Source organism: Macaca thibetana, chromosome X, assembly GCF_024542745.1.
Source record: "Macaca thibetana thibetana isolate TM-01 chromosome X, ASM2454274v1, whole genome shotgun sequence".
Lineage (NCBI taxonomy): Eukaryota > Metazoa > Chordata > Mammalia > Primates > Cercopithecidae > Macaca > Macaca thibetana.
The window spans coordinates 52,808,067-52,821,604 of record NC_065598.1 but is presented as its reverse complement, the minus strand read 5'-3'; the positions used below and the strand labels follow the sequence as shown (position 1 = coordinate 52,821,604).

Genomic DNA, 13,538 nt, shown 5'->3' with positions numbered 1-13,538 from the left:
TGAGCCTGGGAGGTAGAGCTTGCAATGACCAGAGATCATGCCATTGCACTCCAGCCTGGGTAATAGAGCGAGACTCTGTCTCCAAAAAAAAAAAAAAAAAGTGTATTCCTTTTCTCTGTCTTCACTTGTTCATCCTGTAGTCCTTAGCTTAAACATATTCCTGGAAGCCTACCTTAATTTTTATCACCCGATGAGGTAACCAACCAGAACGCCTCAATGCAGGTCACATATTTCTTATTCTATATACTAGTGGGATCCTTCCCTCTACTTATTATACTTATTTATACCTAAAATACCCTAGGCTCACTAAACATAATAGTACTAACATTCACCACTCAAGAACTATCAATCTCCTGATCTCTGAGTTAGGTGTCTTTCTTGTGAGCTGATTCAACATTGCCTGCTTATCATTGTTTTCACATTCATCCTACAGTATTCTGGTTGTTTACTTATCTGCATTCCTCTGTTAGACCCCTGAGCTCTGTGAGCACAGAAACCAGGGCTCACAGGACAGGATGGCCCCAGTGCCTGGCACTTGGTAGGCAATCAGTAAATATTTATTGACTGAAAGTGGCAGAAAGGCACAAGCCCAGACATGCATTGCAATATCCATAAGAACTAAAACTAAACTCAAATGGAATTTGCTCAAATGTAGTGATCTAAGCAGAAAACGTGAATTGCCTTACTTATTGTGGAGCTGTAAGTGGAGTCCAGAGCAGCCAGCGTGGGAGCCTCCAGGTCACCCTGGGGTGGTACTGGCTCATGGCTTGGGCTGAGAGCCAGAGAGGGGCACCACCAACTGCTCCTCCTGAGAGACAAAGAGGTCGGCAGGGCCTGGGGGAAGGGCTAGAGATTAGAAAGCAGCCTCAGCCTATAATTTCCAGAGATGGTGGAAATGGTTACTATGGGTAGGATCTGATGGAAGGAACCAAGCTGGAGAAGAAGAACCTGCCTTCCATATAGGAGCAGGCACCCAGGCCACACTCAGTCATCTCTCGGTGGGGGCCTGGGCACAGGGGCCAGACCCTTCTTGATGTTGCTGGGCCTGGGGCTTACAGGATGCCCAGGCTGAGGAAGAGATCAAGCAAGAGATGAACACACTGCAGCAGAAGCTGAATGAGCAGCAGAGTGTGCTTCAGCGTATTGCCGCCCCCAACATGAAGGCCATGGAAAAGCTGGAAAGTGTCCGAGACAAGTTCCAGGAGACCTCAGATGGTAAGATTTACCCTTCTACTTGGGCCTATGATAAGGACAAGAGGCTAAAGGTATGCCACGGGCCTGCTGTACATCACAGCAGTTCCTGTTCTGACATGCTTTCTTACTTAAAACTCCCAGGAGCCCTAAACAGTAGGGGTTATTACACCTGCTTTATAGAACAGAAAATTGCTGAGGTTCCCAGAGGGTAAATGACCTGTTCAAGGTCACGTAGCTGGTTGCTGGTAGAACACAGGGAGGAATCCATATTTGTGTGGCTGCAGGCCCCTGTTTCTTCCTCTGCATTGTATCCAGTGGCCAGTCCACTGGATACAGATCCTTCTGGGACCCTCCTCAGGCATTCCTCTCTCTCTTGGTGGGATGTCCCTGCTCTGGATTGTCATTTGCAGGTCCTTCTTGCCAGGGCACTGAGGGGTCACCTGTCTTTCTTTCTGGCAGAGTTTGAAGCAGCCCGAAAGCGAGCAAAGAAGGCCAAGCAGGCATTCGAACAGATCAAGAAGGAGCGCTTTGACCGCTTCAATGCTTGTTTTGAATCTGTGGCTACCAACATTGATGAGATCTATAAAGCCCTGTCCCGCAATAGCAGTGCCCAGGTAGGCTGGAGCCCCTTACCCAACCAGCTGCTGCCATCCTCAGTTATCTTTCCCTCTAGGCTTCCTGTCCCTATCTCCATCCAGACTCAGATACAGATCCTGACCCATCTGCCTTTCCCTAGGCATTCCTGGGCCCTGAGAACCCTGAAGAGCCCTACTTGGATGGCATCAACTACAACTGTGTGGCTCCTGGGAAACGCTTCCGGCCTATGGACAACTTATCAGGCGGGGAGAAGACAGTGGCAGCTCTGGCCCTGCTCTTTGCCATCCACAGGTAAGGCTAATCCCCTAGGTCAGTTGACGAAGACTGAACTGAGGCCACCAGAGGCTCTGGGGCCCAAGGATACACAGAGATCTGCAAAGATGAAGATAGTTTGGTGGAATCTGGATTGCATCCCTGTTTCACTATCTACTGCAGCGTATCTGGCTTTGGTTTTTCTGGACCTGTCTTCCCCATCCACCCTCATCTGCTCAGCATGCCCTCACCGGCCTCTGCATGTATTCAGTCCCACCTCCAGGCTTTTGCTCACAAGGTTGCTGGCTAATAATCCCTTTCCATGTAAATCTAGGTTGATCATCACCTTTCACCCCTTCACCCTTTCTCATTCTCCTCCCCTTCCTTTAGGAAGCCCTCCTTGATCACTGTGTCATACCCTGACCTTCCCCTCCTGAATGCCAGTACTTGAGTCTGACTCCTGCAGCTTATATTGCTTGATTGTACAGCATCAATTTCTTGAGTGCTGCTCTGTACCAGACCCTGCGGAGGGATTAGGTACACAGATGTATCAGACAGGGTCTCTGGCCTCGAGGAGCTCACAGTCTAGCAGAAGCCAGACGCATAAACAGACATGTGCTAAGTGTTGTAACCGGGTGAGCATGGGTGCGATGGATACACAGAGGAGGTACACTTAACCCAGTCTGTGGGGAGGGTGTGGGTAAGCCAGGGAAGACTTTTAAGGACAGGTGCCACTTGAGCAGGAGATGTAAAGGATGAGTAGAAGTTTGCCAGGGAGACCAGCAGGCATTCTAGGCTGAGAATGCAGCATGTGCAGAGGCAAGGAGGCATGACAGAGCATGCTGTGATGGCGTGTGTTTGGAATGGGGTGGACCTCTAGGTAGCTCGATCATTACGACTAAAACCTTGGACAGCTTTAGCTCCCCAGCCAGCCTGGAAGCTCCTGAGGGAACCATGTCTTCTTGTGATTCTGTAGGAACCTGAAACACAGGGCTGAGTGCAGAGGGGAGGGCTTTGTTGATGTGTTGGCTTGTAGGGGCTCAGGCAGCTTTGAGACCTGGGTTTTTTAGTCTCTGAAGAAGTGGAGTGGGAAGCTGGCCTGTTTGATGGGTCCTGGGGCTGTCCCACCCCGCCTTGCCACCCCCTCCCCACCTCAGTGTCAGCTCACCTACTGGTTCCCTCCCAGCTACAAGCCAGCCCCCTTCTTCGTCCTGGATGAGATCGATGCTGCCTTGGATAACACCAACATTGGCAAGGTGGGTGCAAAGAAAGTGGGGCCTGGGAGGGATGCCCCCAGGTCGGGGCTGGGTTTCAGGGAACAACTCCTGAGTGTGCCCTAGCCGTTCCTGCTGCCTGCTCTCTGTGCCTGGGAGGCTGGGCCCAGAGTCATCCATGCTGTCGTAGTCAGTAGTCTCCTTCTCTCAACCTCTCTTTTCCCCACCTTCCTCTCCCTACCCTGCCTCTTCTGCCTTCTGGTTGTGGCTGGAAAATACAGGGGACTGTTAAGGTTTGAGCCTTGCTAAGTGCCTGGCGGCCTTTCCCACAGGTGGCAAATTACATCAAGGAGCAGTCGACTTGCAACTTCCAGGCCATCGTCATCTCTCTCAAGGAGGAGTTCTACACCAAGGCCGAGAGCCTTATTGGAGTCTATCCTGAGGTAGGGTGGGCCTGGCTCAGGAGCCAGCCCTACTCCCTGCCTGATTTCCCAGGGCAGGAAAGGAAGGCTGCAGAGGAGGGGAAAGGAGGTGGGGGAGCATAGGGAATCAGGTCCTGAATGGCCAGTTGGGCTTGTTGGAGCCCTGCCTCTGGAGGCTTACCCAGCCCAGCCAGGCAGGGCCATTGCATTTGGGGACAGGTGGAAAGGTAGGCAGAGGCAGCCAGACTGGAGAAAGGAGGAGAGTACAGAAGTAGGCAGGGAGAGAAGGCACATGGGACTGAGCATATCCTCTCACACCCAGAGAGAACCATTGACTGGGTTTTGGGCAGGTATGTAGGGAGGAGGGTTTGAGGCCCCTGATCCTGGGGCACTAGACCCCTCTTAATTCTCTCCTTACAATTTTATTTTTCTTTTTCTCCCTCCTCCTTCAGCAAGGGGACTGTGTGATCAGCAAAGTCCTGACCTTCGACCTCACCAAGTACCCAGATGCCAACCCCAACCCCAATGAGCAGTAGCAGTAGTTCTGCCCTCCCACCCTGTCTGGATCCCTAAGCTGTCCCTCTCCCAATCTCTGGATATTTGACTCCCAACCTTCCCCCTACATCCTGGCCCTTTTTGGTGTAGTCATGGGATTTAGGCACTGCTAATCAAGCATGAAGAGGAACAGAGGTGATGTTAGGTCTGGAGCAAAAATTCCTGAACGACAGGGAGTATTCTGGCCTCTGGAAGGAGGTGCTGAGCTGAACAGGGCCATCTGTTCATCACACACACCCCCTTCCTCCCCCTCATCACCCATAATCGTGGGCCCCTTGGGCCTCTTGCCCACTGTGTGTGTGGGTATGTATGTGTGTATGTATGTATCCGCATGTGTGCATGTGAGTATGTTTGCAAAATAATAAAGGATATTGGAGACTTGTTTTAGAAGGAGCCTAGGCTGAATTTGATTCCAAGAGAGCTTAGGATGACAGCACCCCTGAGCTGGGCAAAGGTACTCAGGACCTCATAGGAGTCTTAGGCAGTTACCTGAAACTGCCTTCATTCCCTCATTTGTGTATTCATTCATTTATGTATTCAGACACATACCGAACACCCTCTATTTGCCAGGCTCTGTGCTTATAATACAGAGTTGAATCAGACATGATCTCTACCCTCCTAGTAAGGAGATACAATGGGTTCATGAATGACTATGGTTAGCTGAATGTCATATGTACTTTGAATTTGAGAAGAGGGTGATCCCCTCTAGGCTTCCTGGAGGTCACATTTAAGCTAGACCTTGACAAATTGGTAGGATTTGGTCAGGCACTAGGAGCAGAGCATGAGTTCTGGGGACAGACAGTTATGGGTTCTGGTCCCACTTTTTATTGCTTACTAGTTGTTTGACCTTGGGCAAGTCATTTGACCTTCTGTGCCTCAGTTTCCTCAACTGTAAAATGGGGCTAACAATATTACCTACCTCATAGGATTTAATGATGTCAAGCTCCTCACTGGAGGCCTTATCCCTTCGTGGAGCCCACTAGGTGCCGACCCCTCAGAATATAACCCTCATGCCTGGACCCCTGAGAGCTTCTGATCCCAGCTATTAGGGACAGAAGAAGCCTTCAAATCTGGAAGGTGCTGAATGCCCTGCTGACTGGGAAAGTTTCAGGGCACTGATGGGGTCTACCTGGTAAGTGGAGGGCCTGAGGAAACCTGTAGCTTCAATCATGTATGGTAACCGGGTGCCTGAGCCCCAATCTGGGTTGTGAGGAAATAGGGGAGAGGTAGCCTGGGCCACATCCCAGCCTAACATGTGTGAGGTTCATTTTAGGAACTAACCTCATTAGCTATAAGGATCATGCAGAGGCAGCAAAGCCGGGTGCGATGAGCTCAGCCTTTACTCATTCACGTACACCATCACACTTCACTTCTAATCTGTGTATTGCTTTTTTGCTTTTTAAAAGTTAAGTCCATTTTAATTACCCAAATAATGCATGAATTCATTCTCCTTTTGAGAAATTAGATTGTTAAAGATAGTCTCATTCAGCTATCAACCACTCCCCCTCTTGATCTTTTCCCTCTTAGTGGCTGTTGTTTGTTGTACTTCCATTTAGACTTTGTTTTAATGCTTGTACGTACATAATATGAACCCATTGGAAATATTGTGTGTTTAATACAAGTGGTATATTGAATTGTTTAGCAATTTGTTTTCTTTGCTTAACGATGTTTTTGAGATCTGTGCATGTTACTTAATGTAGCTCAATACATCTTCTGTAATTGCTGTATAGATTGCCATCATATGATTACCACATTTTACTTACGCATTTCTCTTATTATGGACATTAAGACTGTTTTCAGGTTTTGCTATTACAAAATACTACACAGGAGCATCCCTATGCCTGTGTGAAAGTGTATGTGTGAAAGTTTACCTAGGGTTGATTCCTAGAAGTGGAATTGCAAAGTCATAGGATATTTATATATTGGTTTTTAATAATACTTCCAAATTGCCCTCCTGTACTATTTGCTTAGTATTTTTCTTGAGGTTGATCTGAGGTCTAACATTGTTATCCTATATCATTTTCATCCCAAGTAGTGATATCTGTGAAATCACAGGTTTGATGTGTGCTAATTATGTATTTTTCTAATACATATTAAAAGACATAACTATCAAAACAAAATAAATTTGTCTGTTTTCAACCAAAGAAGTCACGTACCACTGGTGGTACTGTGTGCCATAATTTGGCAAATGATGGCCTTTATGGAAGAGCCACAATTCGGGGGTCAGACCTGGTTCAAATTCTAGCTGTAGAAACTTGGGCAAGTTACTTCACCTCTGAGCCTAAGTTTCCACATCTGTAAAAGGAGATAATAAACTCCTACCTTGCAGTAGTGAAGCAAAGAGAAAATTAAATATATATGAAGCAATTTGACTGGTATCTAGATCATTCACAGCCCTTTAAACGTCACTTTTGCTATTCTCCCCACTTTACAGATAAGGAAACTGAGGCCCAAAAAGATTTGAACCCAGGTCTTCCGAGTCATTCAAGTGCTTTCTCCACTGTACAGGTGGTTATCAACCTTGGCTGCACATCAGAATCGTTTGTAAAGCTTTTTCTTTTTCCTTTTTAAAAAGTAAAGCAATATATACACAGGTAAAAAATAAAATAGTACAGAAGGGCTTATAATGAGAAGCAGCAGTTCCCTGCTTGCACCCCCACATCCAAAGGATGTGGAACTCTTTAAAAATAAATGCTCTGGGCCGGGCGTGGTGGCTCAAGCCTGTAATCCCAGCACTTTGGGAGGCCGAGACGGGTGGATCACGAGGTCAGCAGATCGAGACCATCCTGGCTAACACGGTGAAACCCCGTCTCTACTAAAAAATACAAAAAACTAGCCGGGCGAGGTGGCGGGCGCCTGTAGTCCCAGCTACTTGGGAGGCTGAGCCAGGAGAATGGCGTGAACCCGGGAGGCGGAGCTTGCAGTGAGCTGAGATCTGGCCACTGCACTCCAGCCTGGGCGACAGAGCGAGACTCCACCTCAAAAAATAAATAAATAAATAAATAAAAATGCTCTGGTCCCGCCTCTGGACATCTGATTCAGTAGGCGTGGATAATAACCCAGATAACCCCTACCTCACAGGATAAAAAGTATTACATGAGCTGCCTTAGGCTAAGGCCCTGGCACACACGTGCTACAAAGGAGCTTTGGGGACTTAAGTCCTGAGGATCCAGGAGGTGAGGTGACTTGTTCGAGATTCCACTGGTTTAGTGGCAGGGCCTAGACTTCCACTTGGATCTATTTAGTGCTTGCCCCCTGCTCTCTCCTGTCGTGCCCCACCACCTCCTGGCATCACAGTGCAACCCTTGTCAGTGAAGGCTGTGCTCGCGGGAGGCCAGGCACCACGGTGTTTCCAAGAGCAGGCTGGATCCGAGTAGATTCTCTAGGGCTTGTTGGAGGAACTAGTTTGACTCCCTTATACTGTGGACGCAGTAGCCTTGCTATAGGGAGTTGAGTACTCCACAACAGTGTCTAAGTTTAATTGGGCACTTCCCTCTGGAAATCACAGTGTTGTGCACCAGGAACACAAAGATGAGTCAAATCTTGATCCTGCCTTTGAGGAGCTCACTGTCTAGTTGGGGAAACAATTTGTAAAACAGCCATTAACCATACAGTGTGATCAACACTGTGACAGGAGCACAGGAGAAACATCTAGCTTATGTGACGATTCAGAGAAGGCATCCTCTAGTCTAGGTGGTGACACCTGAACTGAGTCTTAGGGGCTGGTAGGAATTAGCCAGTTGAGGAAGTATAAAGAATTTCCAGATATCGGAAACAGTACGCATGAAGACATGAAGGCAAGAAACAGCAAAACAAATACTGAAGCATGAAGATTCCTGGGGTGGGGGAAAAGGTAGAGAGGAACCAGATTGGAAGAGGGTCGTAAATGCATGGCTACAGAATTCAGATTTGTCTTGTAGGACTGTGTGGTTCCCAAACTGGCTATATACCACAAACAGGTGGGGCATTCTGAGCCCCAACCTCTAAAAGTTCAGTAAGTCTGGGGTGAGGATTTGGAATCCTGAATGCTTATAAAGGTTACCACATGACTAGGGTACAGCCAGATTTGGAAAGCATAGCTTGAAGGCAGTGAGGGAGCCATGAAATGGTTTTTAATAGGGGGACTCCAGATCAGATGTGAACTTAACCTGTTTCTGGCTGGCTAGCCAAGCAGCATGGAAAACAGATTAGGTTAGATGTTCATGCTATATGTGCCCGTGCTGTAGTTTCCCTGTTAATAAGCTTCTTACACTACTATATTTGCTCATTTTGTCTCTGAATAAGCTTTAGGCACCACAAGGGTGGGCCTGGAGATATTTTGCTTACCAGTATAGCCCCTGCAAAAAGCACAGTGCCTGACACAAAACAGGCACCCAGTGAAGTTTTTGAATGAATGAATGCATGAGTGAATCCATTTGTGAGAGAGCGAATGGAGACAGGGCGATTAGTTAGGAACCTGGAAAAAGACCAGGAGGCCTGCACTAGGGCAAAGGCCAGTGGGAATAGATTGGAGGTGTTAAGGTGTGAACTATTAAGGGAAGATGATAAACTGAACTTAATGACTGATTATTGGATGTGGAGGGTGACTGAGAGGATAGAATGAGTACCCATGAATAGCCAGGATTCCTACCCTATCCCAGTCATCTCTTTCCTTATCCATCTCTGAAACAGAATCTCCTTACATCCTCCTCAGCAATTGGAATTCCTCAAGTTAGACAGACATTCTGTGTGCTGTGTGGTCTCTCACTGCCCTCCCCGCCCCCCCGCACCCCTCCACAAGCCATTGATTCATTCATCCAGTTCAATAAATCTTGGCTAAGCACCTCCAGTGTGCAGTAAGGCTCTTCCAAGCCAGGACTCTGACTCCCTCTTTCCTACCTCAAGAGATGTTTTTGAGGGCTTTCCCAGGTAAGAGTCACATCCCTTATACAATAACTTACAGTAAAATACCCAGAATGTCAGACCTGTAAGGGAAGACTGCCCAAACCCCTTCTGAGGTCCTCAGAGGGGAATTAACCTCCTAAGGTCCCACTGCTAGGAAGTGTCAGAGCCAGAAATGGAACCTAGGTTTCCTTTCTATGTCATCTCTAGAGTCTTGATCTCGATATACCCCATTGTAGATCAGGACAGGCAGAGGTGGTCAGGGAGAAGGTGGGACTTAGGTTGAACCTTGAAGGTCGATATATTGGACAGGTCAAACAAGATGCTTGCCAATTACACTGCCCCCTTGTGGAAACGCTTAGCAAACCTGCCATGCTTGCAGTCCCTTCTAAGGGGTTTCTTTAGCATAAGTTGCCATGCTCTGTACCATGTGACCTCACAATCCTGGCCACAGATAGCTAGATGTGGATAGTGTCTGATTCAAGGGCAACCAATCTCTATGTTGGCCAGCGGCCTATTAGCTGGACTGGCATAAGGACTCCACCTTACAGGGATGGCATGTATCAAATGGCAAACGCATGAAACAACCAGATCTTTCAGGGAGGCAGAATGTGAGATAGTCAGAAGAAGTGAACAGTTAATTAGAATTTAATGAGGCATTAGTGGTGGATGAGGGGTGGCCAGAAACTAAACAGCAAAAGCAAAGAGAAAGCTGCAGAAACCATAAGTAAGCAGAGGTCATGAGACATCTGTATAATGAGATCACGGGGCCACAGGGTGGCAGAAGCCATGAAACAGCAAGGCAACAATGGGCTAAAAGGACGCAGAAGCCATGAAGCAATAGGAGCCACGAGGAACAGAAACCATGAGACAAAACTGACTATGAGATCCACAAAGCAGCAGAAGGCTTGAAGAGATAAGATCATGAGACAGTAGAAGCAATGAGACTGCAAGAACCATAAGGTAGCCAGAACCATGTGGCAACATGACAATAGGCATGGAAGAGGCAGCAGGAGCTACAATGCAGAAAAGCCATGGATTAATAGGAACCGAAGCCCCGGGAGCCGTGAAGCTTCAGGACCCATAAGGCAGGAAAAGCCATGGGCTAGCATCGAGGGGGGCAGAAAGAAGTTAGTCAGTAGCAGTAGGAGGAGTATAAATACAGCCAGAAAGGAGTTGAGTCACCAATTTGGGAAGCACTAGAGAAGGGAGCAACAGATGCCTGCAGCTGAGGGGGTGACAAGATAAGCCAGGCTCTAGAGCTGCTTTGGATCATGAACCATTTTCAAGTTTCTGTTCTTCCATGAGGCTGCCTGTGTAGCTGTCGTCTTCCTTATTTCCCTGTGAATGCTTTAATAAATCCCCATCACTAACCTGAATGTGTCTTTGTTCCTTGGAATCTAAAAGAGGTTAACACTGTGGTGTGCAGTTTAGATGGGTGGAAAGCAGGGCAGGAAGTCTTCCTGGTGGGTTTGAAGCAAGACACAGAGGTGGGAATTCACTCATCCTTTCCTGCCTCACTGGCACGGGCACAGGCACCTTTCATTCACTTACTTGGCTTATTTTTATCATTCATTCATCCACTCATTTATTCATTCACTTATATATGCACTAGCTCACAACTTGACTCACTTATTCATTCATGCATTAATGTAAGCATTTACCAGTTCATTTGCTTTTTCTTGTATTCACTCATGCATCATTTTTCCATCCATTTGTTCAGCAGGATATGTCGAATTCCTGTCGTGTGTCAGGCCCTGTGCTAGGTTCTGGGAATAAGATATACATGCCCTCCAGGAATTCTTGGATTAACTGGGAACTCAGATAAGCAGTTAAGTGCACTAAGTGTGGAAGATGATATAATGGAAGTCTAGGTGAGGCAAAGTGAGCATATAGGAAGTATTAGATGGTTCTCCCCGGAGTGGGAAAGCCTTTATAGAGGATGGGACACTTGAACTGAGTCTTGAAAGAGGAATTAGTGCTTACCACATGGAAAGGGAGTAAAAAACATTCCAAGCAGAGGAGCTGCCTAAGCACAGTTAAGAGTGTGAAAGTGCATGGATTTCAGGGGGGAACGGGGCATCACCCCATGCAGTGGGAGAAGTGGTGGAATCCAAGCAGTCAAGCTTAGCTTTGAGCAATGGGAAGCTGTAGAAGGGTTTGAAGCAAGGGAGTAACCGGGCCAGATTGGTATTTAGGAGGACCACTCTAGTAGCTGGAGTGAAAGAAGGTTGGGAGCATGAAACACTGACCTAAAGAATGTACTTCAGGCTGGGCGCGGTGGCTCACGCCTGTAATCCCAACACTTTGGAAGGCCACGGTGGGAGGATCACCTGAGGTCAGGAGTTTGAGACCAGTCTGGCCAACATACCGAAACCCCACCTCTACTAAAAATACAAAAATTAGGCCAGGCGCGGTGGCTCATGCCTGTAATCCCAGCACTTTCGGAGGCTGAGGCGGGCGGATCATCTAACGTCTGGAGTTCGAGACCAGCCTGGCCAACATGGTGAAACCCCATCTCTACTAAAAATACAAAAATTAGCGAGGCATGGTGGCAGGTGCCTGTAATCCCAGCTACTTGGGAGGCTGAGGCAGGAGAGTCGCTTGAACCCGAGAGGCAGAGCTTGCAGTGAGCCGAGATTGCGCCATTGCACTCCAGCCTGAGGGACAAGAGCGAGACTTCGTCTCACAAAAAAAAAAAAAAAAAAAAAAAAAAATGCCGGGTGTGGTGGCATGTGCCTGTAATCCTAGCTACTCAGGAGGCTGAGGTGGGAGAATTGCTTGAACCCAGCACTCCAGCCTGGGCAACAGAGTAAGTCTAAAAAAAAAAAAAAGGTACTTGCAAAAAGTACATTTGCCAGGTGCGGTGGGTCACCCCTATAATCCCAGCACTTTGGGAGGCCAGGGCGGGTGGATCACCTGAGGTCAGGAGTTCGAGACCAGCCTGGCCAACATGGTGAAACTCTGTCTCTACTAAAAATACAAAAATTAGCCAGGCGTGGTACCACATGCCTGTAATTCCAGCTACTAGGGAGGCTGAGGCAGGAGACTTGCTTGAGCTCAGGGTGCAGAGGTTGCCGTGAGCCAAGATCGCGCCACTGCACTCCAGCCTAGGCGACAGAGCAAGGCTCCGTCTCAGAAAAAAAAAAGAAAAAAGTACATTTAAGTGTCATAATCAGAGGCATAAATGAAGACTCGTAGGAACCCCCAAGGGGAGAGAGAGAGTTCTACCAGGGGACAAGGAAGACTTTTGGAGGAGGTGGAATTTGAGCTGAGCCTTAAAAGGGAGGATTCCAACTGGTGGAGATAAGGAAGAAAGGCTTTCCAGGCCTGGGAGACATAAAAATAAGAAGGTGGGAATAAATATTCCCTGTTTGGGCTAACAAATACTCCATTTTGACTAAAGCAAAGAGGCTTCACCTAAGGGAGAAGCAGGAAGAGAGACTGCAAGGTTTCCCAAACTTTATTATATTCTGCTACAGTAGGTCTGGAGGGATAAGGGAATTTGGGGGGAGGAGGGTTGTGGGCAGGAGTATCCTTTTTAAAATTTTTTTCTCGTTTTAAAATAGAAGTAATCCATGTACCTTATTTAGAAAACTCAAATCAGTAAAGTCAAATCACTACAGACGGACTCGTGAAAAGCAAAAGTCTACTGCCCCACACATCCCCACCCCCACTCTCACTTTTCGCAACCACTTTTAGTTATTTATTCTGATTTTTATCTCCATACCTCCATAATATGTGGGCATTTAAAAAATCATTACTTTCAGACATTACCCGTTGATGTCCTGCTATGAGAGATGAGGATTTCTTTCTTTCTTTTTTTTTTTTAATTTGTGTGTGTGTTTTTGAGACAAGAGTTCCACTCTTGTTGCCCAAGCTGGAGTGCAATGGCTCGATCTCGGCTCACTGCAATCTCTGCCTCCTGGGTTCAAGCGATTCTCCTGCCTCAGCCTCCCCAGTAGCTGGGACTAATGGTGTGCGATACCAAGCCTAGCTAATTTTTGAATCTTTAGTAGAGACGGGGTTTGATGATGTTGGCCAGGCTGGTCTCAAACTCCTGACCTCGTGATCCACCTGCCTCGGCCTCCCAAAGTGCTGGGATTACAAGCGTGAGCCACTGCGCTCGGGCTGAGAGATGAGGATTTAGATAATTTATATCAAGTTCAACTCCTTCCTGCTTCTAGTATAGTTTAGTTTTTCTGTGGGTTATTGAATAATGCCTTTATTTCCTGTTCCATGAACTACAGACAATACTTCTAAACTAGAACTTTGTTAGATGAGAGAATATCCTTTCCTATAGCCCCCTTTCTCACCATTAACCTCCCAGCTTCTGTCATCTGGTTTTTTATATTGTCAAAACATAACGTTAAATTCTGTTCCATAATCATAATTGAGTTTTTTTATGTTTGTCTATAGTTGG

General features: G+C 47.2%; 2 protein-coding genes across 10 annotated transcripts in view; one reads left to right on the top strand and one right to left on the bottom strand.

Moving 5' to 3' along the window:
* Positions 1–13,538, bottom strand: part of TSR2 (TSR2 ribosome maturation factor) — a 1,158,091-nt gene that overhangs the window by 1,053,464 nt on the left and 91,089 nt on the right. Inside the window, exon 1 of one of the 7 annotated variants that reach the window (XM_050777045.1) lies at positions 8,994–10,484. The exons of the other annotated variants lie outside the window; for them this stretch is intronic. Within the exon in view, the coding sequence (XP_050633002.1) occupies positions 8,994–9,026 (33 nt within the window). The 5' untranslated portion in view covers positions 9,027–10,484. Of the gene's footprint in view, positions 1–8,993; positions 10,485–13,538 lie in introns of those variants that run through there. 7 annotated transcript variants of the gene reach the window in all.
* The window catches only part of SMC1A (structural maintenance of chromosomes 1A), a 63,115-nt gene that overhangs the window by 39,659 nt on the left and 9,918 nt on the right, over positions 1–13,538 (top strand). For 2 of the 3 annotated variants that reach the window (XR_007722677.1, XR_007722676.1), the window contains exons 20-22: positions 1,059–1,215; positions 1,654–1,808; positions 1,931–2,082. Coding sequence is in view for 1 of the 3 variants with exons in the window: in XM_050776840.1 (XP_050632797.1) it covers positions 1,059–1,215; positions 1,654–1,808; positions 1,931–2,082; positions 3,230–3,299; positions 3,590–3,700; positions 4,132–4,215 (729 nt within the window). In the remaining 2 variants the exon portion in view is untranslated. Of the gene's footprint in view, positions 1–1,058; positions 1,216–1,653; positions 1,809–1,930; positions 2,083–3,229; positions 3,300–3,589; positions 3,701–4,131; positions 6,355–13,538 lie in introns of those variants that run through there. The other variant, XM_050776840.1, reaches the window with a different exon arrangement.